The 26,525-nt window shown below is 39.2% G+C and overlaps 1 protein-coding gene across 3 annotated transcripts in view; it reads right to left on the bottom strand.

The window, feature by feature from the left end:
• Window positions 1–20,456: 20,456 nt before the first annotated feature.
• The window catches only part of GBE1 (1,4-alpha-glucan branching enzyme 1), a 143,116-nt gene continuing 137,047 nt past the window's right edge, over window positions 20,457–26,525 (bottom strand). For all 3 annotated transcript variants that reach the window (XM_082277896.1, XM_082277895.1, XM_082277894.1), the window contains one exon: window positions 20,457–22,468. In XM_082277896.1, the coding sequence (XP_082134022.1) occupies window positions 22,311–22,468 (158 nt within the window). In that variant the 3' untranslated portion in view covers window positions 20,457–22,310. The remainder of the gene's footprint in view (window positions 22,469–26,525) is intronic.

Genomic DNA, 26,525 nt, shown 5'->3' with positions numbered 1-26,525 from the left:
TACTTCCCTGAGGTTTGAGAAATTAAATGAAATATTGAAAAACGTTCAAACATGTTACAGCAGAAAATATTGTGGGGAACAAAAATGGCTCATTGGTAGCTCATCTTTGATGAGCAGGTACTCTGGCCTGCTCATCAAAGGGTAGTACAAGGTGAACCTTGAAAACTCTCTCAAAGAACTTTGGGTTGGCTCTTTTCTTGTCTCTGCCTGGGAGACCAACAGCTTCAGTGGTACAGCAAATGAAAGTATCATTCAGAAGCTTGTGAAGAAAGATTAGGATCTAGAATTATCAATGCTCCTATAACATAAGGAGCATTAGAAGGACAAAGGTAAAACAAAGTTACGAGACAACTGTTCTGTATCACTGAGAAAATACATCTCACCGGGAGCTACCACATGGGAACAGTGAAGCATTTTCCACCCTCTGAAACACGCTGGTTTTCTCCCAACAGTAACAGCCTAAAGATACTTAGATTAATCTCACTGGAGAGAATTTTGCCATACAAAAACAATAAAGAAAGGACTGTCCATCTCCAGGCTGAGGTGCAGCTGAACAGGAGCTGTCAGCAGAACCTACAGCCTGGGCTTCTACCTAAGAGCAGGAAAAAATATCTTTCACTCAATGCACAACTTTAGGGCCCAAGTAACAGCTGCTTGAAAAAGACATCAGTGCAGCTTCACTGATTGTTCTGAAGTTATCTCAGGAAAGGTTTTTTTCCCCAGATATTTACCTTTTGAACTAGCAGAGGCTGTGGCCAGATGTAAAGTTTAAGAAACAGCTGGGCTCACATGTGCTTAACAAGAGAAGGACCAGAAGTCTGCATTAGTGAATGAGAGAGAGAGCAAAACACAGCAATTTTTTGTTCAGAAAAGTACCTGATTTCAGCCATCCATTTGCTGCACTGACATCAGCCCTGACCTTGAAAACGTCACTTCCTCACTCCACTCCTTTGCCTTTCCACCTGAACAGTTCCTTGGGGGCTGCTCTGACAGAATGGGTGGGGCTGGAAGGGGCCTAAAAATCGTCCAGTAATATTTTATCTACTAGTGCTATCCAAAACCTGAAAATTATTCTTGTAACCTGAAATCTGTCATAACTATACTTGATAGATTCAATTTTGGTTTAAAACTCCGTATTTTATGTGTTTCACATATTTCAGTAGAAGCATGGCTCTTATTTTTTGAAGAAACACTTGACTCCTTTGTTGTTAATTGTACAAGGTGTATTTTCCCCCCATTAATATCTCTATAATGTAGAACTTAATTTACTTTCCACCATTTTACTTTTAGTTATTGCAAGACTCCTAAGCAATAAACAGAAGCAGCATATTGATGGGACAAGCCTTTTAAATGATGGGACATAATAATTATTAATTACAACTTAAAAGTCCCTAGCAGCACTTTTTTGCTATAAATACTGGCTGACTTCAAAAGCTGGAAAAGACTAGTATTGTGCAGCAGTCAATTAATTAGATATACTGCAGATACCTTTCTTAATGAATTTGATTATTAATAGCACCACTCTCAGATTTAAATACTGACTCAAGTGTTAGCATCCATCTATTTTTTTCATGGATGAATATATTAGACTGCATGGGCCACCTAATTTAATTGCAAATTATTTTCTCGACTATCGTGTGGTGTATTGTATGTTGAGTTCACCTTATTGCACCTACTCAGACAGCTGTGCTAGGTGGCAAAACTTTAAATCATCCATAACAACAAAAAATATTTTGCATTTCTTCTCTCTATTCTCTGTTATTTTCTATGGAACATGTCAGAATTTTATTTTTAGCTTGAATAAAAGAACAGGAGTGTAAAATAGCATGCCTGTCACAAGTAAATCAAGAGTGTCCTTTTAAAAGACATGAAAATGCTTAGTAAATTTCTGTTTTAATCCCAAGCATGTTTGGGAACTGGTAATTTCTTTTCAGAAGGAAGGTCTCCACAGGTAGGGAAGTTGTTTTGTCAGTTCTGTGAAAGAGCTTTTAATTACCTGCATTTAATTGAGTCTTGCACATGCTCATTGGGAAACAATTTATGAGGTTTTCTGAGTCTACAGCATAGTTCACACAATAAATAATTCTTTCTCTCTGTACTTAACTCAAATGCTGTCTTTGAGCCATGGTTTGTTGGTGTTCTGTTTTTTTTTTTTCTTTTAAAAGACAATGAAAAGCACAGAGTGGTACCAGTAAAGAGGCATGGACCAGGCTTTAGGGTCAGAACAGAATAACTCCACTTTCTTCTCAGCTGCACCGGTTAAACATTAGGAGACCGGACAAGCCGTGTCACCCTCATTCTGGCATTTGTGTTGATGTGGAGACAAGTATTTCCCATTCCTGTTGCAGTTTTCTGAGAACTGAAGAAACAAAACCTGCACATGGGAACAAAATACCCTGCGACTGCTCTGCAGAAGTTCAAACACCAACTTAGGCTAAGATGAAATTAAGCATGCAGTTTCCAGTTCGCTTCTATTTGCAAATTGGATTAACTTCAGCAAAATCCACTAATTTCCAATCGTGGCCACAACTTCCTGCAAAGATAACGGGAAGGGAAGACAGATGACTAAATGCTTGAGAAAAATTCCAAATATTTGAATTGCAGCGGGACCCAGAGGTCCAGGTAAAACCAGCAGAAAACTGCCTCTGTTCTGATATGTTCCTCTCAGGGACAGGATGTGGGGAAAGGAGTAGCTCTAGTATTATTTAGCTAATTATTGTCTTAATTTGCTCTTTGTGTCACACAAGGCGTGGAAGATTTTCTGTGGACGAGTCAGAGTACAGAGTACCCTAAGAGGAAAGTGCTAAACATACTAAAGACCTGACTGCGCTGGCTGCTACTGTGGGCTCCAACATCTTCATGACTGAAAAGCGTGATCCTCTGGCAAGGAAGACTTTTGCTGAGTCGTTACCTCGCTCACTGTTTGCCAAGAGAGATAAAATTCAGAAATATACATGCTTCTAAGTCCAAAATGAAGTGGTGATGTGTTATTTCTGCAAGCCAAGTCATGGAAAACATCGACCAAGCAGCCTCGACAGAGCCTTCCTCCTGATCCTTAGCTCCTGACCCTGCAAAATTCTGCTCCAAAGGAAGCTTAAAACAAACATATATTACAAATGACAGATAAAACATTCACAAAGCTGACACAAGAGTGTGGTACTAACTGTACAGGTAATACCGGTCTCCTGAAGAATTGATTAAATCCCTTACGAAAATTTTAAGGCGTTCTCCTTGGGAAAAAAAGAAATCCTATTGAGACAGACAGAGACTACTAATCACATTTCTTCTCAATTCTTCTCCCTACCCCTAATTAGTAGGGAATATTTGCATTGAAACAATCTCTTTTTCTCCTTCATTCATTTGATCAACTGCTTATCCCTCACCTGGAGCCATAATCTCTTGTCTGTAGCTTCATAATCTTCTGCACTGCTAAAAGGATTAGGTATCCAGGTGAAGCATAAACAGCAGGAACAGATGATCACACAGGAAACAAACACTATTCTGATTTTTCAGATGCCGCTTTTCCCCCTGGTAATTCAGTAAAAAGAAACTCTAACCACCACTGCCTCTTAGAAAGCAAAGAAGGAGCCCTGTAAACATATATAAAAAAAACCTAAAAAACAAACCAAACCAAAAGAAAAAACCCCAACCCAAATCTCAAGAAATAGCTTTGTAAATAATTCTCCCCCAAATTAAACTCCATAAAACTACAAAATGAGTAATATTAAAAGAGAATAAGAAGATTAAGGAGAAAAAAAAAAAAGAGAGAGAGATTATTCTAATGCCTTAATAAAATTGCTGCAATCTTTAGAATGCAAATATTTTCTATTCTGAAAACAGATGTCACTTTCTCTGGGCATCTCCTAAAAGACGGGTGAAGCTGAATTGGGGGTGGGAGGATTACATTTTCTGTCTGTAGTTTTCACTGGGCAAGACTGAGTCTGCCACTGTACAGGTAATGCTCATTTCTTTTATAAATATATAGAGCATTTCCTGCATGTGACTTGTTTTAAACCCAGGGCATCTATTAAAGTAAAGCACTCTGACTGCATGTACTCATTAAAAATGCATGAGGGAAACATTTGTAAAATTCAATATGTATTCAACTCAATTCAAAATTCAACATTGGTAAGATTCAATATTTCCAAACTCAAAACTGTAAGATCTAAATACAACCAGTTCATACCCTTTTGACACACCTGATATTTAAAACTTTTCTTGTGTTATTTACCATTTCACTCTTTTCCAACTAGACTCCTGACATTAGGGTCAAAAACAGCCCTTACTAACATGAAAACATTGTCCCACTGAACAACTGGAAAATTTTTAGCAATTGCTTTGGTTGTGTAGATTTGTGAAAAAAGAAAAAAAGTATTTTGAAATGCATTATGCTCTTTCATTAATTCTGGGTATACAGTAAGTTTTACAGAAACCAAACAATATCAGATGAATATGACTTTTTTGATTATTAAGTAGTGCTTATATGTGGGAACTGGGTGAAGTGACACCATCACCTGGAAAATGAAGACACTAGAGAAGCAAAAAAGAAAATCAGTCTATTCAAAAAACACATAAATCTTCATGCCTCCCCTCTTCAGTTCAAGTTACAAGGTGCTACTAATCCAGCAATATTGTCTGGGCCTAACAAAGTGTTGATTCCTTGCCTGGCAGTTTAAGGAGCAATAGACCTGCTTCCCTCCAGCAGGAGCCTATGGAGAATTACAGGAAGCAAAGCAAGCAAGCCAAAGCCTATTCCCAAGAAATGCAGTGTCCCTTTCATCGATTAGAATAGATTTCAGTAAGTGAGTGGACATAATAGACCGGGTGAGGTTGGAAAGGTTGTCAAAGATCTGCAAAATCTCCAGTCACATGTAGATTGAGTTAACACAGTTTTACTGATAGAACCAGACCCTTCTGTGCTCCTGCCAACCACACAGGGGCAGCTTCTAGAGAGCTGTCAAAAGACTCTGTCTGAGCAGACAAAACCCAGCACCCGAGCCAGGGGAGCTGATATTTGCCTATGCCTACATTTCCTCTGAGCGGTTATTTAAAATCTGAACATCTGGCAAAACCCATTGAAAAATAACAGCCAAATAGACTCAAACTTCACCTGGCACTCCTCTCTACACTGTTACAGAAAGCTACATACACTTGTTTTCAGGCAGAGATATCCGTGGAGCTGGGAGCAAAAATTCAGCAGTGGTTTAGGCCTGGTAGAAGATGAGTGCTAATGCTGTGGCAAGGATTGCTTCTGGTGGTGTTACACACCTCCTGTCAAGCTGAACTTGAAAAATGCAACTCATTAACTTGAATTCTGAAAATAATGTTTAAAGGCACTCACTAGAGGAATTTTTTTTCTTTTTTTCTTTCCTTTTTTGTTCCCTGTGAAAACACTACTGCTCTTCCAGGAGATGTATTCAGTGCCTGGAGGTTTCCAGGGGAAGTTACCCTACCTAAGACATTTGTTGTGATCTGAAAACCCCTCTCAACTCCAGCTGTGGTCAGAAGCACAGGAACAGCAGTGAACAGGGTTTGCCAAGCAGGCAGGCACAGTGCTGGGCTCATTCCCCTCATTCCTCAGAGCAGCCTTGGGCCATTGACCTCCCAGAGTAAGCTGCAAAGCTCATCTCTTTCCTTCATGGAAGTAGAAAAATTATTTAAAAGGCAAAAGGCGAGTCTAAAAAAGCTGTGATATGGAACAGCCTGTTTTTTTTTTTTTTCCTCCTTCACATTTGTATTCATTATTCTAATCACAGCATATACTAGAAGAGCCTAGAATCTAGGTGCTTTAAATGTCATACATAACCAATCCACTAAATATCTCACAAAATTGGAACACTATTGGTGATTGCTCAGTTACTAATTAACAATGAAGGACAAAAATCATTGCAAATTGGCCAAGAATTGACTAAAAAGCAAAGTGTGGAAAAGAAAATGTGGGTGTATTAGTGGAACAGGCAACACTTGAGGGCTGTAAGCACCTGGGGAGGGCAAAAAAGTTATACTTTCTCAGAGTACCTTAAGTAAGAATAAAAGTCACACAAATTTAGAGATAATTATCAAATAAGAATAAAAATTGCTCTTTTTTGAGTCACAAATCTTTAGAAAATATCTGTATGTAAACACCAAAGACTTAAGGTATCAGGTTATGGAAAAGAAGAACTTAAATTTAAGTTGGGCTTTATATTAAATCATTCAAATACAAAATTCACCATCTATGTTACTCAACCAAGAAAATGTGAAAGATGGATATGTCATACATGTGAGCTGTTGCCCAAGAACTTATAAATTGATGAAAATAGGATCTTTTAAAGGTTACAGCTTGAGAACATTTCGATACACAGTTTGATAACTTATTAGTTCAAAGATAACAGTGAGAAAGAATTAGAATACTCTAAAGAAAAAATAATAGTATAACAATAAGACTTTGATATTCAACACTTGCACAAGATAAACTTATTAAAAACTATCAGATTTATGTTTCTAGAGAGGGGATATTCAGTACTGTTGTACATGGAGTAATATTTCTTAGTACAGAAGAAAGAAACAGAGTTCCTATTGAATCTCAATTGATTCGTGCTGTGTTGCTGCCACCTCAGACAAACAGAGGAGATTAGTAAAGGGGAAAATGCTTATTTTATATATATGTGGATAAAATGTGATCCGTCATCCATGAAGGCACAGACTGTGCATCTCAGCTGAAACTGCTCCTTTCAGCTGTCTGGTCCAGACCATCACCTGGCCAGTCTGGGCAGTTCAGTGCCTGGACAGGTGTTCTGATGCCTCTCAGGTGCTGTTGGAATCACCTTGGGTTGTTTTGGGGCACAGTCACAAAACAAGGTGGATGAAAACCACTGATGAAAGAACAGAACAGGTACTGGGGGAAAACAGCAGGAAGTTCTTGAGGGTACAGAGCAACAATCTTCCTTCTTTCAGTAAATCCAGCTGATCTGCCAAAGTCTTTTTAACTCTTCTCCCCATCCTCAGGTGCTTTGGTTTTGGTTTTTTGGTTTTTTTGGTTTTTTTTTTTCCTTTTCTGGTTGTTTTCTTGGGTGGGGGGGAGAGGGGGGGGCTGTTTGTTTTTTGAGTGTTTTTGGGGAGTGTTTGTTTGTTTGTTTTAATTTTGACAAAGAATATGACAGAAGATTTTTACCATTTGATTCACATAGGTTCTGTTACTGACCTGTCACATTTGGTCAACTAACTCAGAAAGTATCCTCCTTTTCTTTTTCTGAATCACTCACAGTCCTTAGTGCAGTCCATAGTTTCAACAAAATTATTTTTGTCTGGATTAAACCGGTTTGTCTTCAACTTTAATGTTTCTAATTACTTCATTATTTTTCTCATTTCATTTGCCTATTTGTTTTTCCTTTCACTCTAATCTCCCTGCATTTGCTGTAAGTAGCAGGCTAGGTTCTTAAAATCATTGCAGAAGTGAAAGCAATATATTGACTCTATATTAACTAACATAACTGCCCTACAAGGATCGTTAATTCTGACCAGCCTAGTTCATTCTGAGAGCACACCAACAGGCTGCAAATGAGATAAAAACATGTGCACTGAGAATGCTGAGATGTAATAACACTGATAATTTCACATGGGCTAAAATTTTAACGAGGATTCAGGGAGATGTACAGGGAATATTTGAGGAAAGAACTACACAGCTGAGGGAAAACAAGAAAATGCAGGAAATGCACTCGGAAACATGCCTAGAAATAGGGGCTGCTATAGTCAAAAACTTTACTGAACAATTGAGATTTGAGCCCCTAAGTGGTAACTCAAGGGAGAGGCCAAGCAGCTTTAGTTCATATCTACTCTAGATGGAGCAGGTGAACTAAATAATCAATTTCCAGCATCTTAAATCAAGGCACTGGAAAGTTGAATTTTTAGTTTATTACATGAAAGTTATATTTCTTGTTAGCTCAAGTGTTTAAGACTTTTTTTTCTTTTAGTTCAAAAATGTGAAATTTTGTAGTTCATCAACCCAACCATCTTGGAGCTGTTACTGCAGCTAGAAAACCTCATAGGGAAAAAAATTAAAAACAAATTAATGTGAGAAGATGAGATAAATCAAGTAGTGAAGTCAAGAGTAAATTATCAAAAAGATCTTTTATCGAAAATGAATAATTTTTTCTACTTCAGGAGTAACCCATTAATTTTATTCCCCCCACTCCATTCCTTAGCATGATTGTAGTTCAAGCAGCATAATATAAAAATAGGCTTATTAAGATATGAAATGTGTTTAACTCTCATCATAAGCACCACAGTCCTTCAAAATTTAATTTAAAAATATATATAAATCAAGAGAGCATAAAAGCATTTGCACTTTTCAATAATTGAGGGGAAAACACATTTATAATTGGCAAACGGTAAGCAAAAGGGAGCCAGAAAATAAATGGCCTGGGTTGGATTTGGCAACTCTGACAGTACTGTGACTGCTTTAATTGACCTTACATGAGCTTTTGCAGCACTTCCTATAGAGTAATTCCAGGGATTTTTTTCAAAAGGCAAGATGTAGGAGTTCCAGTGTGATTTGATATAAGTCAAGAAGAGTGATTCCTTGCATATCTGTGTGTCATTTCTATGTGATACTGAGCTCCCCAGTCCTGAAGGAAAAAGGAACACAAAATAAAAAGCATAAAATGTATATTCCTCTCTAAGGCTTTTCTCTCACTGGCATCCCTCAATGAAGCAAGTTCTTAAATTCCTGTCTCAAGTGGCCAGGAGAAGTGGTGGGGCACGGCAGCACCTCCGTGACACAGGGGCAACAGGTGAACCCCTCTGCAGTGGCTTATACCACGTGTAGACTTGTTCATTTTGCTTATTCACTTCTGCACATTCCTGTGCATTCCTTTTCTCTCATGGAGTAATTATCAATGAGAAAGCACCAAAGGGTGCTTAGGCCAAGGCTCCATGGTGCTAAAGGAACATCCAAGGCACTGTCATCCTGAAAGCAAGAACCTGAGCGACAAATTCTGACCCAGGGGAGTCGGCTGCAGAGGTTATCAGACATTATGAGATAAGTGGCACAACAATTTCAGGGACTTCTGGGAGCCTGTTGAGAGAACTTGCAATAAAATAACCAGGTAAATCACAGCAGAGCAGATTGGGGATGCAGCAAAAGTACTGATGGTGAAGGCAAAGTAATCAAAAAGATGCAATACTTTGCCAATCATTATCAGCTCTTATCATATGATTATTATTTGACTGAGATATCTATATCTATCTATATCTATATCTCAGGAATTGTAGGAACCCAAATTCCATTTCATAATTCATATGTAGCCTGATGAGGCTAAATTTTTGTGCTAATTTACAATATTAAAAGACTTCTGCAAATTCAGTATACTCAGCCTTGAATTCTGCTTTCCACTTCATGTAATTCTGATCCCAAGGTATCAGAGTTCTGGTAATGACATCTCTGTGTTACCAAGACAAAGCCACAGCTTTAAGGAAGAAATACAGTTCCCACCAACCTAGAATTTGTAATCCCAGAACTTCCCTGATTCACTTCCTTAAGGGAACCCAGTTCAATGAAAGATTCAAAGGAATGCACTGAACAAACAAACAGCATTGAAACTACTTAAGCAAGAGCATTCAGGAGTACACAGACTCTATGGCTGCTTTATCAAGTTGTCAGGGCAACAGTTTCACTTAATATTTAAATAAATATAATGTGAAAGAAATATACAGGCATGTGGTATTTGCCTGTCTATATATATTCCTTAACGAATGCACAGCCTACAAAAAAAAAGGCTCAGTAGCAAAACTCCACAAGAGGAAGATCAGTCTTTTCATCCTATTGCTAAAAAAACCCCCTAAAAAACTCAAATCTCTGTAAATGAACAGTCTGATGACATGTTAAGAAAGTTTCCATTATTTATTTGTTATGCCTAAATGACTACGAGTTTCCTAAGTAAACCAGAACTTTTGTGTTAGGCACACAAACATGAGCTGTTCCTGACCCTAAACCAGATGGATTCTGATAAGTATTGATGCAATCTTGCACATGCATAGAGCACACACACATCCAGAAACGTACACATGTGCTTTCTGTGGAGACAAAACAGCCTTAAAAAGGAGAGACAACACAGACACAGTAGGCCAGGTATTCCTAAAAGCACAAAGTGGTGCTTTAGTACCATTTCCACTTAAGGTCATGACAAAGATCCAGTCTGGCTCTTCCCCTACTCAGGATCAAGGAGCCCAGGTCCACCTTGCTCAGTTCCCCAGGCACATTAAGACCAAGATGTCCAAAAATGATGATTGGGCCAAATTAAGTGTTTCAAGCACCACAGAACATTGCTTTACCTTGGCAGCAAAAAAAAAAAAGAGAACTCTTTATATGATTCTTAAATATTTTTATATTATCAGTGTGCTGAAAAAAACCCCCAGTAAATTCAATTCTTCACCCAGAAAGACACTGAGGTCTGCTTAGGCAGAGAAATTAATTTTAAGTTATTGCTGGATTTTTACAGAAACAGAAACAAATTTTCCTGGACAGCTGGAATGAGAGTGACAGCTTTAATACTTTTGCTTAGCTCTCTTAAAATTTCTTCAAATTTTTTTTTTTTTAAGCTTTAGTGGAAGTTAAGCTGTATTTATAAATAATTTTTGCTTTCTGTGATATCGAATGAAAGCATAAACAGGGATTATTCTTTAAGCAACAAATCTATTTGAAGTCAGTAATTTTTTGTGACTTCTGCTGTAATACCCTGCATCCACAAGATGCCTGGGCAATGCATGTCTCCAGTGACCAAAGATGGGCAGCACCTGGAGGTCTCCTTTACCTGCTCCAGAAATACAGCTTTTGCCATTTATACCTTTTCATACCTTTGCTGTACCTTTATCACACAACATTGATACTCTCCATACCCTCCATGATTACCCCACTTGCTGCAGAATGCAACATTACAGTGCAATGACAAAATGCAGTGGAAAATGAGAAAAATCAAATATGTGAAGGGCATCAAGGGCAGTGTTCATCCCATCCAGCAGAGAGGTGGGCTCTTTTCATTACTGCAATTAAGGAAGAATTTAGTAAGAGAAATACATTGCAAGCTCTGAAAGCAGTGAATGAATATCCTGCAGTGCATCCTCTTTGTGACAGATCTGTCAAGTGGGCCTGGATCACTTTTACTTCTGAGCTCTTGTTGAAGATGCAAATCATCCCCCACTATCCCTCATGTGAACATAATCATGGAATTATAGAATGGTTTGGGTTGGAAGAGACTTTAAAGATCATCTCATTTCAACCCCCCTGTCATGAGCAGGGGACACCCTTCCACTATTTCAGGTTGCCCCAAGCCCCATCCAACCTGGCCTTGAACACTTTCAGGGATGGGGCAGCCACAACCTCCCTGGGCAACCTGTGCCAGCACCTCACCACCCTCACAGTAAAGATTTTTTTTTCCTAATATCTAATCTAAACCTGCTTTCAGCCTGAAGCCATTCCCCCTTGTCCTGTCACTACATGCCTGTGTAAATAGTCCCTCTCCATCTTTCATGTGGGTTCCCTTCAGGTGCTGTTTGTGGCACCAGGAAGAACTAAACTCAAATACTGAGAACCAACTCCTGATTTTGAGCTTATGGCTGTACCAGTGGGAATGGCAACCCTCAGGTGAAGCAGCCTGGAAATGAAACAGGGAGGCTGCAGGGCGTGAGGGGAGCTAAATGTTTCACTATGTGCTGCTAAATAAATCAAAAACCTCCTCATATAGAAAAAAAAAAAAAAAAAAACCAAACCAAAAAAACCAAAAAAACCACCAACAACGACATAAAACTTGTTAGCTTTTAAAAAATCTTCTGGCACATGAAGACAAATTAGTCCCAGCTAAAAAAAACCTCCCCAGCCAAATTACAGTTGCCATCCAAACATCCTGTTGGTAATGATTTCATTCACTGAAATGTTACATGCACTGCTTCAATTTATAAATCTGCATTTCAGATGAAAAAGTGCAAAATAAGGTCTAGTAAATTAGATATTAAAGATTTTGCTACTGACTGCAGTTTCTGTTGCATTAGACAAGCACATTATTTGCCATAGCAGGCAGAAAAACAATGACTAAAGGCTGTTATTATGCCATAAGAGCTACATTAAGATAACTGCAAAAATAATTGCAGATTCACAACATCAGTTCTGTGTAAATAGTTCCAGAAACATTTCTATAACTTTAATTTGGTTTGCAGTGTTACATAAAGAACAGGGCTTAAACCAAGGAATATGGATTGACAGTAGTAAAGTCTTGCATATTTAGGAATAATAGTGCTGGCCTATTATGTTACATCTGTGTTAGCAAAATTTTAGGAACAGATCATAGTGGCTGCTGAGCTCCTTGCACTGCTATTCCATGTGGTTTGGGCAGTATGCTCTGGATTAGAGCCTGTCTCACCTCCTATGCTGAAGCTTCCTGACAGGAAGATTTATTTGATGCACGTGGGAAGTCCTTGCAGTGGACAGAGGCCGTGCATGGAGATATTGGGGGTCTAAGCAAATCACACCAAGGGACATTTAGAGTGCTTTTGGAGAAGAGGCTGCTGTTTATTTCCACCTCTAAAGAACCTACATTTTTCTGTCCCAAAATTGCTCTGGGAACTGCGTTAGCATGTGGTAAAAGGAGACCATCAGGGGAGTCACTTCAAAACTGCACATTACTGCTCTGATCTGAACCACTGCTGTAGACACAGACTTGCAGGGCTACCAAGCAATTTGCAGCACATTTATCTTTCTGAACTCAACCACAACCTTCCTGTTATCACTTTAAGAGGCTCAGGCCTTTTAGGTAACACTTCTAGAAAAATGCCACATAGCATTATTACACATCACTTGGTTAATTAAGCAGCATAATTTGCGGAAATACTGTGCAACAGTAGGTTGCTGTTGCTAATGATGCGACTTAGAGATGCAGAAAGAAGTGGGTACAAAATACTACAGAATGTGTACTTTAAAAATAAGGGCCTTTTACTCACATTTCTGTGAGAGAGATACATTAACAGAAGATTTCAAAGCAGGAGAAACAGCTTCACTACAGACACCTACCAGAGATATCTGGATATCTGTGCTCCACATCGATTCCCCTATCACAGGCCCTCCATCCCCAAACACACCTGCCTTCCCCAGAAAGAGGGTTATCTGACAGGTACCTGCTGCTGGCTCCTTGTGTCTTTTGCCAGCAGCAGTCACTGTGAAAGATGAGGTGAGCACCTGATCAATTCCAGCAAGAACTGGGAGTTAGAAACACTAAACTCTGTGTGAATGTGCTGGGCACTTGGCATTTCATATCCTTGTTTACCTTGGTCACTCTGTCACCTGAGTTCTGTAATCCCTGGAGCATAGGCAGTACCTGGATACTGGTATGGACATGACTGGCTCCCCTAAAAGAGGTGGGAAGAGGGTGAATCTGGTTGTATCAAACCAGCAGGTTGCAGCAGGACTCACATGAACTCACTCACTCACACACTGGGCATCAGAGCAACCTCAGCAGGTGCTGTGTCATCACAAGCCCTTCACGTCTTCATACTTTGCTTTGCTTCCCTCAGAGCAAAAGGCTCTACCTGGTGAGTTTTGGAGTGATTCTCTCAAATTCTGGGCAAGTCACCTGCCACATATCAGCTCTGCAAAGTAAAGATGTGTGGAACACAAAACTGACTTTGAGATATATGCAAAGACATACTCAGACTTACCATTTTTCCTCACGAGGAAAATTCCCAAACTGCAACATACAAGCACTGCTCAGCAGATGACATGGAGGAATAAATTTCAGAAGCTGAAGGCGGTTCATTTGCACAGCTCTGATTGCAGCTTACATCTGTGCTGTTCTAGTCATTGCTGTGAAGGCAACAGCTGAAACACTGCTACTGATCCTTTCAGGTCAGGGACAGCCCTGAAAAGGGGCCCCCAGACCAGAGTGGCAGAATCCATGAAATCTGGGGAAGTTAAGAGGTAGAAACTGGAACTTTAAGGATGAAGTAAAACATGGGCCAACACAATTGCTTGTGCTGCAGTTCCCTGTGTCTCCAAGCACCTGAGAGATTTGTGTTTAATAACTCTTTTGATGGGTGCAAACCCTTGTAAATACTTGCACATCAACATCTCCCAGGGGGTGGGAGACAGAAAAATAGGAAGGGATAGAGGAACAAGGGCTGCTCAGAAGATCCATATGGCTTGATGCAACAGAAAGAAAACAGCTGGAGGCACACAGGGCTGACCATGGCATCGTCCTGGGATGTGGCAGGACTCTGCAGGGAGCACAGGCACATCAGACACCCGCTTACATTGTACAGAATAAACAGGAAGATTCACAAGCTCTGTGTCCAGGAAAAAGCAAACGCAGACAAGACAGATTGAAAGCTATGCCTCGCATCAAAGCATACATGGCTTTAAACCCATCAAGGCTGGTAATGCTAAAGGTCAGTGTATTTAATCAGTCACAGGAATGTCTACCTGTGAGCTACAGCCAGCAAGAAATCAGCAATTACCTTTCATGTTTAAACAACCTTGCACAGTGTTTTACATAACAAGGTGTGTATCACCACTCAAGCTTAAATGGGACTATTACAATCAGCCACTGTAACAAGCAGGCAGTGCAAGGAAAGTGTTTCCCGGTGAGAGCTTCTGTAGCAGCAGCAGATGCATAACTCCAGGATATTTGCTCCTTTCATGTTTTGTACCAGCTCTACCCAGTTAGGCAAATCATGTTCAGCATGTTTCTAAATACTTACTCACATTACTGAATGATTCCTTGGGAATTTTTAAAATGGAATTAACTGTCATAAAGAACTGTCCACTATGTTAATCCATGAGTATGAGGTATTGCATTGCACTTTTCTGATAAGCTTGAGGAACAGGGGCTGGTAGATCCAGAAGGTTATTGAAAAATAGAAGGAAGAGTGAGTTCTGTGTAATAGCACAACTAGAGCAAACACAAGTATTGAATGCAGCAGTCAGCCCCACTGACAGGTTGCAGGGAGACTGAGACGTCTTTCAATTGTAAAGAATCAGTTTCCCAGCTAGAGCTACAGATCTTGGCAGCTTATGCCATTCTAGAGAGTTATATTTCCATAAAATCAGTACCCCAGTCCTGTTCATCACTTGGCATCGCCAGCATTTGTGCAAGGACCACAACCAGGACAGCCTGGCCCACCTGGGAAAGAAGATGCTGAGGGCAGCAGCTTGGCCAAACCACTGCCTGCCAAGCTCCCAACAGGCACCAGACAAAGCTACATGGGTGACTGGAATTTTAGAAGCCCAAGGGGGCCTGTGGAAAGCCAACCCAATAGCCCTATCACTTTACATGATTATTAAAAATCTTTTCTTTTTTCTTCATAAAAATTGCTCAGTAATTCGATTATACAACAAATTTAATGAAAACCCTTTAAGCAGCTGCATATACTAACAGAGTTAAAGCTGTGAGTGTCCCATGCTTTGCACATAATGTAAGCATTGATTTTGAACAGTAGTTTTATTTTTATAGAACAGTTCTGGAAGGATTTTTGACAAATATCTTCCTATGAAAGTGCTCACTTGTCATCATCCAATATTTTTCATGAAAAAAACTCCCATATTTGAAATACTGGAACATTTTTTGCCTTGGGAAAATAGGTTTTTTTTGCACTAAAACCTGTTCTCTATGCCATACAGCCCATCTGCTCCATTTCATGAAGTGATCAACACTAGGTCCCTTCAGATAAACAAACCTGGATAGAAAAATACATCTCAGTTTTGGACATGATGTGTCTGCATAATTGGCTTTCTCATGCCAGACGAAAGACATGCTTTTTCTGGTGCTGCATAGGGCTAGCTGTTTTCTCACAAAACCCTGCCATAGTCAAAGATTTAAAATGCTTAGTGGAATTGCAAAGGCAGGAATTTAAGTGGTATTTAACAAAACCAAGAAACATCTTCAGTCTTTCCTCTTATCCTCACCCTAGAAACTCCCAAAGCAAGGCTAACCCCAACTTCTGACTGATGACTGAAAACTGTGATTGCCTCAAACTTTCATAAGTAGTAGTGACACAGATTACAGAATATAGAAAGACTCAGAGCGTTGCATTTGGTCTAAAACCACAGTTATGAACAAAAAAACCCAACAAAACACCAGAAGCAGCACTCAACAGATTGAAAGTAGCTTTGTACAAAAGCGATGGTTAGAATTCCATACATTTTAAAGATCAGGTTTTCACTTCAGTTAATTTCCCATATCTTTATTGTACCAGAAGGTAGTCTTTAGACAGAAGCTTCTCTCCCCTACTCCCCCTTAATAGTAAATAAACTTTTATGAAGGATTTTACATTAGAAATTACTTCCTTTTTGAAGTAGAAATGTATTTTTACACTTTTCTACAGGGATGATCATATGCTACTGAAAAAGAACAGGCCCAAGGATTTTTAGCTTGAAATGGACTGAATACATAGACTTTGTTCCTTCATACAGGTGATACCTCAACAGCAGGATAATTAACCTACTCCAGTTGTGTCACTCTACAACCCAAGCAAACACAAGATACACACTCGGTGTTTTGTGAAAGGCAACTAAGGAAGGCTGGGATTTATCTTTTACCTTTGACTTCAAATGACTTTCAAACTACTTCATGCAACTTCACCTGCTTTCATCCCACCAGCCAATTTCCTTCTGAGGTGCACAGCTCACTCAGATTTTGCTGGAAGTGGTGGGTTGATCCCAGAAAACAGCCAAACACCCGCACAAGAAGCTCGGTTACTTCCCTCTCCTCCAGGAATAGAAGGAAGGTGAGAACGCTTGTGGATGAAGACAATACTTTAACAGGGAGAGCAAAAGGAGCATGTGCAAGCAAAGCAGAAACAGGAATTCATTCACATCTTCTCACGAGCAGGAAGATGTCCAGGCACTTCCTGGCAAGGGGTGAGTGAGGACAGGGTAGGAAATAGAAAGCCTTCACACTGTGCAAGCACCATTCAGCAACAGCCAAAACACTGATTTATAAACACTATTTTAGCATGAACCTGCCCCACCAGACCCTGTATCCTGGGACAGCTGGGTGCTCGCCCCCAAGTCCCTCTGTGCTGGTCTTGGCTGAGGTAGAGTTAGATTTCTTCACAGTGGCTGGTATGGGGCTGTGTTTTGGATTTGTGCTGAACACAGTGAGGGTAATAGAGATGTTTTTGTTATTGCCGAGCAGGGCTTACAACAGGTCAAGGCTTTTTCTGTTTCTCACACTTCCATGCTGGCAGGGAGGCTGGGGGTGCCTGGGAGGCTGGGAAGAGACGCAGCCAGGACAGGTGATCCAACTGACCAAAGGGATATTCCAGACCATGTGACATGGTGGTCAGTATATAAAGTGGGGGGAAGAAGGAAGGCACATTTGGAGTGATGGTGTTTGTCTTCCCAAGTCACCTTTAGGCGTGACGGGGCCTTGATCTCCTGGAGATGGCTAAAGGCCTGTCCAACCATGGGAAGCAGGGAATGAATTCCTTGTTTCGCTCTGCTTGTGTGCATGGCTTTTGCTTTTCCTAGTAAGCTGTCTTTATCTCAACCCATGAGTTTTCCAGCTTTTACCTTTCTGATGCTTTGAGTGGCTGCCTCAGGCACGGCTGCTGCTTGGGGCTAAACCACGACACCCATTACAGCACTGGCAGCTTGGTTTCTTCAGTGTTTGCAGACACAGCTCTCTTACTAAATGCACTGTACCTGTTCTGTCATAAACCTCATCACCAGCAAAGACAAAATGAGGTAAATTTAAAGCATCGAATAGTCAATAACAGACTGTGCTTGCTCTATACATTTAAATTGTCATCTGTGGCACAGTCAGAAGAAACAAGCAAGTGGAGAAAGTTCACTCCTAGCTTTTAACAATGCTGAAAATTTGAAGTTAATTTGACGTTGAGTCAAATGGCATGGATGATTAGTGCTGCATCAATTTTAATACTCTCCTAATATTGAGAAATTATTATGTCTTAACTTTTTAAGACAGTTTTCAGACCTAGTTCAATTCAACACTTAAGAGTTTTTTTTAAAGAGTTCAGATTAGCTTTGTAAAAATGCAAAACCAGCAGCTAAGCTGAGACTGATTTCTTCAATACATACAAGTGCTTACATTTTCTCCTAATTTATTTTAGGCTTTAATTTCCCATGAATAGCCAAAACTTATTTATATTTACGGGGTACATATTGTACTCACAGGCATGAAAAACATAATTTGTCTCATCTAATGAGTCATCATTAGCTTTTGTTTCTACCTTTCCACAAGCAGAATATTTTTAGTGTATTAAACTGGAGTTATTTTTACCCAACAACTTACATAATTATTTTTAATAAGAGCAGTCATATGTCAGCCCATCACCACTACTGCAGCTTACTTTCACATAAATCAAAACCTGACAAAGCCTACTTAAAGGAAACATTGCCTGAAGAAAATAAATCCTTTTCTCTCTATGTAAAGGCAAACATGACCAAAACCTTTGGATTTCCTTTTTTTTTTTAAATGCTTGTGAAACTTTCAGAAAGAAGCTGCTTCTCTGCTCAAGGATCTGAAACCAACTCTAGATAATCTAAACAGAGTTAAAAAGTAAGATTGGCATAAGAGACAGCTCTCCATCAGAGCAAATTACACTCTCAACCCTTTCAAAACACTTGCACCATAAACTCTGAGGTGTGAAAACACACACATGTCCAGAATCTTCCTTGGCAAACTCTTCCAATTAATTGTTACAAAGATGCCACTTACAGGCTAATTTTTACGAAACTGGGATCCAAGCCAAGGTATGATATATGAAAATATGTAAAACACTGCTTCATCTCTGTAGCAGTAGTTCAACAATGACAACACACCCAGTTTGGAAACGTCAGTCAATGATAAAACACTTAAATGCAGAATACTTAAATCCCTAGAAAATCAAATTATGAAGCAGAAGACAGACAAATCATACACCTTAACGTATTCAGAACAGAATGTCCACATTTATTTAAGGAAACAATTTCTGATGTTCATTCAGTTACCCTTCACTCTTAACTACTGAGTTACTTTTAAGCTCTAAGAAATGAGACTTAAATAGACAGGAAGTTCTTCTTTTAACCACTGATGGGCTGTTAAGAACCTGGAGTCATGAAAAAAATGGGGAAGCTAAAACTACTTCAAGATGCTTAAAACATCATTTGAAAGCAGAACTGTGACTGACAGATTAATACACAAAAATATCACCTTGCAATATCTGCAAGTACCACACAATTGCTTATCTGGTATCTTACTGTTCACACAGCTGCTCTCCCTTTGGCAGAGTACTACCAGCACCACATTCCCATCTTTCAGAGCACACGGTTAAAAGTCTTTACTAAATTGAATAGAATGAGCAAGAAAAACTTCATAGGAAAGAAACCCCAGAAAGTGCAGTTTTTTCCACTAAATTTGTTTTCCAGAAGTACTCACCAATTTTAAACAATGACTCCATTCTTCATCTTTAAAATAGACCTCAGGACAGTAAAGCTTGAGTTGTGGGAGGAGGAGAAAACAGCATGGAAATTAAAATTCATTGCTCATAGAACACAGCAGTGTAGTGGACGCCTGCCTGTTATCATAACCACTTGGTCTGGAGAGTAAATCGAATTATTAAGTACAAAGAACCCTTCACACACAGAGTGCAAGACAGAGGGAAGGTCAGTCTGAAACTTTAGATGAACTGGCAGGTGAAGGTGAGCTTGAGTTCTCATGGAGTGTTAGAGAAATTGTGGAGCAACAACTTCTGTGGCCAGGGCTACCAAGAATTCCCAGGTGACGGGGAGGTCTGCATTTCTAAATGTTGAAATATAAATCCTTATCAGTCCTGTAGACTAAGAAAGGTTATTTTTAAAGAGTGTTCCTTCACTATGTCTGAATATTTGTGGAGAGCTTTGTGCCCTGGGATAAATCACCACAGACCACTTCATTTACTTCTGTGACAGAACTAAGGAGTGCTGATTTGAGGTGTGGCCAAGCAAAAAAGCTCTGGAGCTCCTGTGCTTCTCAGAATGTGTCAGGCTTCAACCAGATATGGTGACAGCCTCAGAACATGACCGTAAGGACGAGCCTTGGTTGCAATCAGAGTGTCACTAGAAGGAAGGTGAAAGCTTAATTTCTCTTCATAATCCATCAAAATTCAAACGGCAGGAGGAAGAAATTGGCTTTCCAGGGGTATTGCAAGGGAAAATTTTCCAGCCTTGCAAGACAGGCAGTAGCACTCTCACAAATGCAGAGGAGGGCTCCAAAAAACCCTAATTATTATGCTTTCTGTAGTTGCATGTTTACCTTGCAAATTTTGTGGTTCACTTTTATTAATCTATCACTATGTTAAAGAAAATATGCATAGGAAAAAATATTCTACCAATCTTATTATGATTTTTTTTTTGAACAAGACAAGTCCCTGATTTCAGGATGGGACAAAATGTAATCTTTCAGTGTTAAGACCACTGTAAAGTCATTTTACAATGCAAGGAATGAAACCATATATGTATTTGTTTTCTCCTCCTCAGAGTTTATTTTGCATGTAATTTTACAGTTTATACTTCACATCATACATTTATTCCTTCTCTTGGAAAAAGTTCTGACACAGACGCTTGCCTTGCATTACATTTTGAAACCTGGAACTGGTGCCAGTAAAAAAAAAACCAACAACAAACCACCCTATAAAACATATTAGATCAATACAATGTAAATATAACATGTATTAGAAGTTGCTCGTTATTTCACTACAAGGAAAACAATCTGGGAAAAAAAAAAGATAATCAGTTCCAGTTGCTAAAACAGTTCAGTATATTTTATTTAAAGTCATAGCGTAACAGGAATGCTTTTATTAGCCCACAACCAAACAATGATCAAACTGGTGTAGAGGAAAATGAAGCATGATCCTATGGTACTCAACTGCAATATAACATTCTCTGCCACACAGAACATATCAGACTGGGGATGTCCACAAAGTCTTCTCAGTGTGAACTCTGCAAAAGACTCTTTTCCATCATGCTGCATTATTCCATCCCTTATTTTGCTTAGGAAGTAAGCCACAAGTAAGCATTCCAAGAACTGTGAATAGATTGTCAGTGTTGGCACCAACTCTTCAGTAGTTTACACAATGGTTCACAAAGGAAACTGGGTAAAATTATGACTTGGAAATGGTCACGGACATCTTCCTCTTTGGCTACTTTAAAAGTTAGAAAATTCAGATTTGTACAAAAGACATTCATTTCAGAACCAATTCAAATATGTTTTTAAATAAATGGAACAAAATAAAGCATGTCTCGTTAATTTGGTATTAATTTTCCAGAATACTCTGCAATACATTTTCAAATATACAAAATCTTACTCTTTACAAAAAAGTTGTAGCTCGTGAAGGAACTCACTTGAATTATCTTAGCAGCACTCCAATAATTAACTATCTTAATTTTAATCAAAAAAAACACCTTAGTTTGATCACTGTATTTTGAGACTGCTTCTTCATGAGAAGCAATGTTTCAAAAGTTATAAAAGTGCAAGAACATCATCATGTTCCAAGCTGAAAGGCAGCTTCTGGAAGTAGTGAAATCAGTACTGCAAGGTCCTGATGTCAGTGAAATAAATGCAGTGGGAAGAACTGCACTTTAAGTACCTCTTCCAGTGTGGTATTGTTGCATTAAGACCAAAACATGCTTCTCACTGAACATTTTAGTGATCTAAATAAAAGAGTTGTGTGACTTTTGTCCAGCTGCAACAAGTGAGATGCTCAGACTAAGCGATTAGGTGGGAGCAGATAACCAGCACACACAATAGCATCAGCAGGCCACCACTCAACCGGCCCACTCGTTTTGCTGCCCAGCATTTTTGTGCATTTTTAATTAAATAAAAAATGGCAAAGTACAAGACTCTCAGAGGACCTTCTCATCCTTTTGGATAAACATTTCTAATTCCATGTTAGACTTCATTGAAGAAGAGGAGCCTCAAATTAGGTCCCACAAACCGTTAAGGCTGCCTTTTAGCCAAAAACTTCAGTTTTATTTAAGCAAACTACTTACTTTTAGTAAGAAGCATTAATATATAATGAATATTTGAATTCACTATCAAAATGAGGATTATAAGAAATTACAAACTTTGGAGCAGGATCACTCTTATCATTCCTGATAAAGTTCTGTAAACAACATTTTAATTGAGAATACCTGCTGCTTTGCAACACCTTAAGTGTAATTTTGTACTACTAGAACTACAAACCCAACGTTTTCCTTTCTGCCTCTTTGTAAAGCTTCCTCAAAAGAGGGTCTAGCAAGTCAAGAGCTCTGCAATTACATGTGAATATTAATCTTACATTTTAAACACCTAATATTACTATACTCAGTCTCAGAAAGCCTCCTTAGAGCAAGTTTTGTTATACTTAGTACTAGTACAGTGTATCAGCACTTCTTGGTGACTTGCTTCCTCGGTAGTAGTTACAGAGAACTTCACTTTGGGATATCCGTGTTCTGAAGCACAAGAGCCACTCTGCTTGGAATGTACACCTGGGAAAAACGTGACAAGAACAAGAACAGCTGAAAAACCCAGAAACCTTACAGGACCCAACTTCTTAATAACAACATTTGGAAAAAATCCCCATATTTTAACTGTTAAAAATCTTTCATTTGTGCAGTGTTTTGGGTCGTAAGTATAATATTTAAAGTATGATTATTAACTGCTTAGTCCCTAGCACTGGAATTACACAAGACAAAAATTTAAAAGGCAGACTGATTACAATCTATTTTCAATCTCTTTTCTACTTTTTTTTTTTTTTACTATCTCATCATGATATATTTTAGGTGGCTACCAGGAGAGGGCCTCATATGACTTACAACGACCAGTTTCAGAAACCTGAGGACATCTAGGTCAACAGACTGGTCAATGATAAATGACAAAATTTTGCAACTCCCTTCTGCTGTGAATTACAGTTGTCCCAAGGCCTGTGATGTCATTTGCTACAGGTAAATACCAGCAATATGACACAGCAGCATATTCTTCACACTCTTGGCATGTCTATGGAATGTCAGTGTCTGAGCAATAAAACTCACTCTCAAGATTGGACAGAATCAAAATTAACCATGTAAATGATCGCATTTGTCTTCCCCTTTTTTCCCTGCATACCACAAAAATAACACATATTTAGTCCTCATAGATCACAAAATGTGGCGATGTATTTTTCACAGCATTCCTTCCAAGCTGAGCGGTCACCATCAGCAAACAAGACCGATATGTGCTATCCACCAATTACCTTGATACATGGTACTCCATCAATTGTCAGGTCTATGAATGTGTTTTCTGAACAAGTCAATAAAAATGCAATTATAAAAGGTAACACAAGATTGAAGATTATTGGCTTCAGTCTGACAACGTCCTCTTTTAGACTATCCTTCATCTCTGTGGAATGTCTAATATTCTGCAATTTCGACTGCGTTATCTGCTAACGAGAGCCTGATGGCATGAAAGGCTTTCACTGTTTTCAAAACGGAGTAAAGCAATAAAGGAAAGAGCTTTAGGAAAAGGAGAAAAAGGGAAAGAACAGCTGATCTTCACTGAACCAGACAGAACTGTGTCCAATGCTTCTTGAAAGGCAGTGAACATAATGATTTCCCCTAAGGTTTCTGTGATAAATAGCTTCTATAAACCTGTGCAGGAGAGGAAACACTTAATGAAGTCAACTACCTCAAAATATATAGATAAAGGAGAGATTTTGAAGTTGTGTACTGAGAAATTCATCGCTCTGGGTTTGGATGATGAAGTGAGAAAGGAGAAGGAACAAACAGAAATAAGTTTTCTAAGAAAGAATTTGTAAAATGTTACTTCAGTTAAGAGAATAAAAATTAACGTTAATAGAGGACACAGCAATTCTCAGTTATATTCTGGTCAATAATGTGTCAGATCCCAGGAGGAGTAAATTAGCCCAATTCCTTTAAAGTCAATTTACATCATCTGAGAATCTGAGAGCAGTGTGGATCATCCAGCTCCAACCACTTCACTGACAATCACGATTTTAAAACTGGTTTAAGCACAATTTCAGAATTTGTGCAGATGATTGTATTTAAACTAATGACAGAAGTGTTTTCCATTTGCTGTGAAGTATCTGCCAGCTTATTACTTTAGTCACATACTTTGTCCTTACCTAGGGAAATTAAACATGCATTTTAGAGTTTTTCATGTTGGTGGGCTTCTTGCTAAACCATAGAAAAGCCACATATGGCACTATCTCCTAATCTTATTTCATTGGACAGTGTAACCACCTCCAAGGCTATTTGCTACAAAAACAATTAAGGCATGAACAATGAAAAAAATACCAATTGTTGATTAAACATATTAATAATTACAAATAAGATTACTAATTATTCATTCCACTGGTGTACAATTTTTTTAAAAGGAAAAGTATTACACAAGTATTAGATAACACTTGTTACAAATACATAAGTAGTATGCCTTTCCCCCAGTCCAACAATATTTCCAGAAATACTATGTTCTGTGTGCTGTGGCTTTGTTACTTGTTTCAACAGACAGAACATTTGTGTGATGGACTGAGGAAGAAAAATGTGACCAGCAAGGTTGGGAAGATCACTCGTCTTTCCTGAGGTAAGGTGCAAACTGGAAGATTATCTGCCCAGGATCCCAGCAGGGTTTTCAGCCCAGATTTCTCACTTCCACTCCTCCTTCTGATAGCCTGAACCACAGAACTTCCTCAGCCTTTTCACTCCAATATGATTCCTTTTCCTTCAGCCCCTTTCACCTGAATTACCACTCTCATAGTAACATATCCCCCTTAACTTAAATTTATTTTCTCCATATTTTTCCTGACCGTACTGACTGTTTCAAGCCATTGTACCAAGCTGACTGTGCTCCAAGCATATGCTTCAATCTGCCATTAAATGACACGATTAAAAGAGTCAGGAATTCACTGCTGACAGGATAAGTTGAAATGCAAGCGTTTTACTGTATGTTTGAGACCAGACACCTTCAAATATATAAAAGTATGGACAATCCTTAGCTCTAGATATGTCTGGATTGGACCTTCAACATTCAATTGATCAATGGTTCACTCCAATTCAGTGTCACCTACAACTGTGCTCTGTCTCATCATGCTGGTCACTGCTCAAGACTCCAAACAGTATCAGTATCCTCAATACCAAACAACAGCTGGACACTGGGCCTCTGATTGCTGACATTGCAGTGGCCCAGCCAAACCCAGTGACCCAACAATCTTATCCAGCCCTGTAGATCCTCAGCTCTTAGGCAGGAATGCTGCAGGAGACCAGGCTGAAAGTCTTACTGAACTGACTGGAGCAACCTTGTGCATACAGCTTGAGTCATTTCATCAAGACAGCAATCAGGCTGACCGTGCATGTTTTGACTTTGCTAAATCCAGGATGGCTTTCTGACTGACCCATCTCATGTAACCCACTTGCCTGGACAGAGATTCCAAGAGGAGGTGGTTCTTGACTTCTTGAGGAACTTCCCTACGGACCCCTCAGCCTTCCTTTTCAGCCTTAGTTCCGTTGTCAGAAATTTCCCCTGGCCACTATGATTTTTCTCAGATAATAGTCACCAGCCTTGCAATCACATCACTGAAATCATCCAAGCCTCTGGGTGTTTCTCACTTATATACAGCATCTTTAACCTATTGCTCTGCCACTTTATTTTCAGTGGTGCACTGTCACACAGAAAGGGTCTGAAAGCAGGCTTTGCCCTTGGAGTCAGAGCCAAAAAAAGGCACTGACTACTCCTGTATTGTCCATATTGTCCATCAAAGTTTTGAGTCTTCCCTTTGTCAAGGGACTTGCCTTTTTTTTTCTTAAGGTGCTCTTCCAATCAGTGGATTTGCAAAATCACCGTCTTGCCCTTCTTCATTATATATATAGTATACAGCCTGAGATATATAGCTATCTATAAATAGACAAGTATACTAAAAGTACAAAGAGATTTCTTGATTAAAACCATCACAGGAAACCTAGGTATTCATCAGCAAAAAACATTATCAGAGATACGCAATTTTTTACTTTTTCCATACCCTGGGAAGCGTGTCTCAGAAGTTTATTCTTTCATATACTGTTGCTGAATTATATACTTTCAATTACCAGCTTCAGTTCTATTGATCTCTGTTCTTTTAACCTGCTTTTTCTGATCACAAATTTTATCCCATTCATGTCTCCTTCACCATTTCCCAAGGCTCACTTGATGAACATGGACAGAAGTGAAAACCCAAAGAACAGAACACTAAAGACAATTCATTCATAGCTAACCCACATCTTGATTCACATCAATCAAATCACCATCAGTGTCTCTCTTCTGTGTCAAGCTTTCTGCTCATCCTGAACACCCTTTCCAGCCACTTCCTCCCTTCCAGGCTCACCCATGCTGGAAAGGCCCTCAGGAGACCCAAACTCCCTGCTTTCAGCAGGGTGAGCTCTGAGGTCAGACCAGGTTATTCATGTCTTTAGATCTCAGCGAATTGTCCCTCTGCTCTCTATACCAGTTGCTAACTCACAACCTCGAGCCCTCTAAGGTTCACACAAACTCCACTACTTTAGGAAGCCATCAAGACAT

The sequence above is a fragment of the Coloeus monedula genome, assembly GCF_965178545.1.
Source record: "Coloeus monedula genome assembly, chromosome: 3".
NCBI lineage: Eukaryota > Metazoa > Chordata > Aves > Passeriformes > Corvidae > Coloeus > Coloeus monedula.
This window is presented reverse-complemented; position numbering and strand designations above follow the sequence as displayed.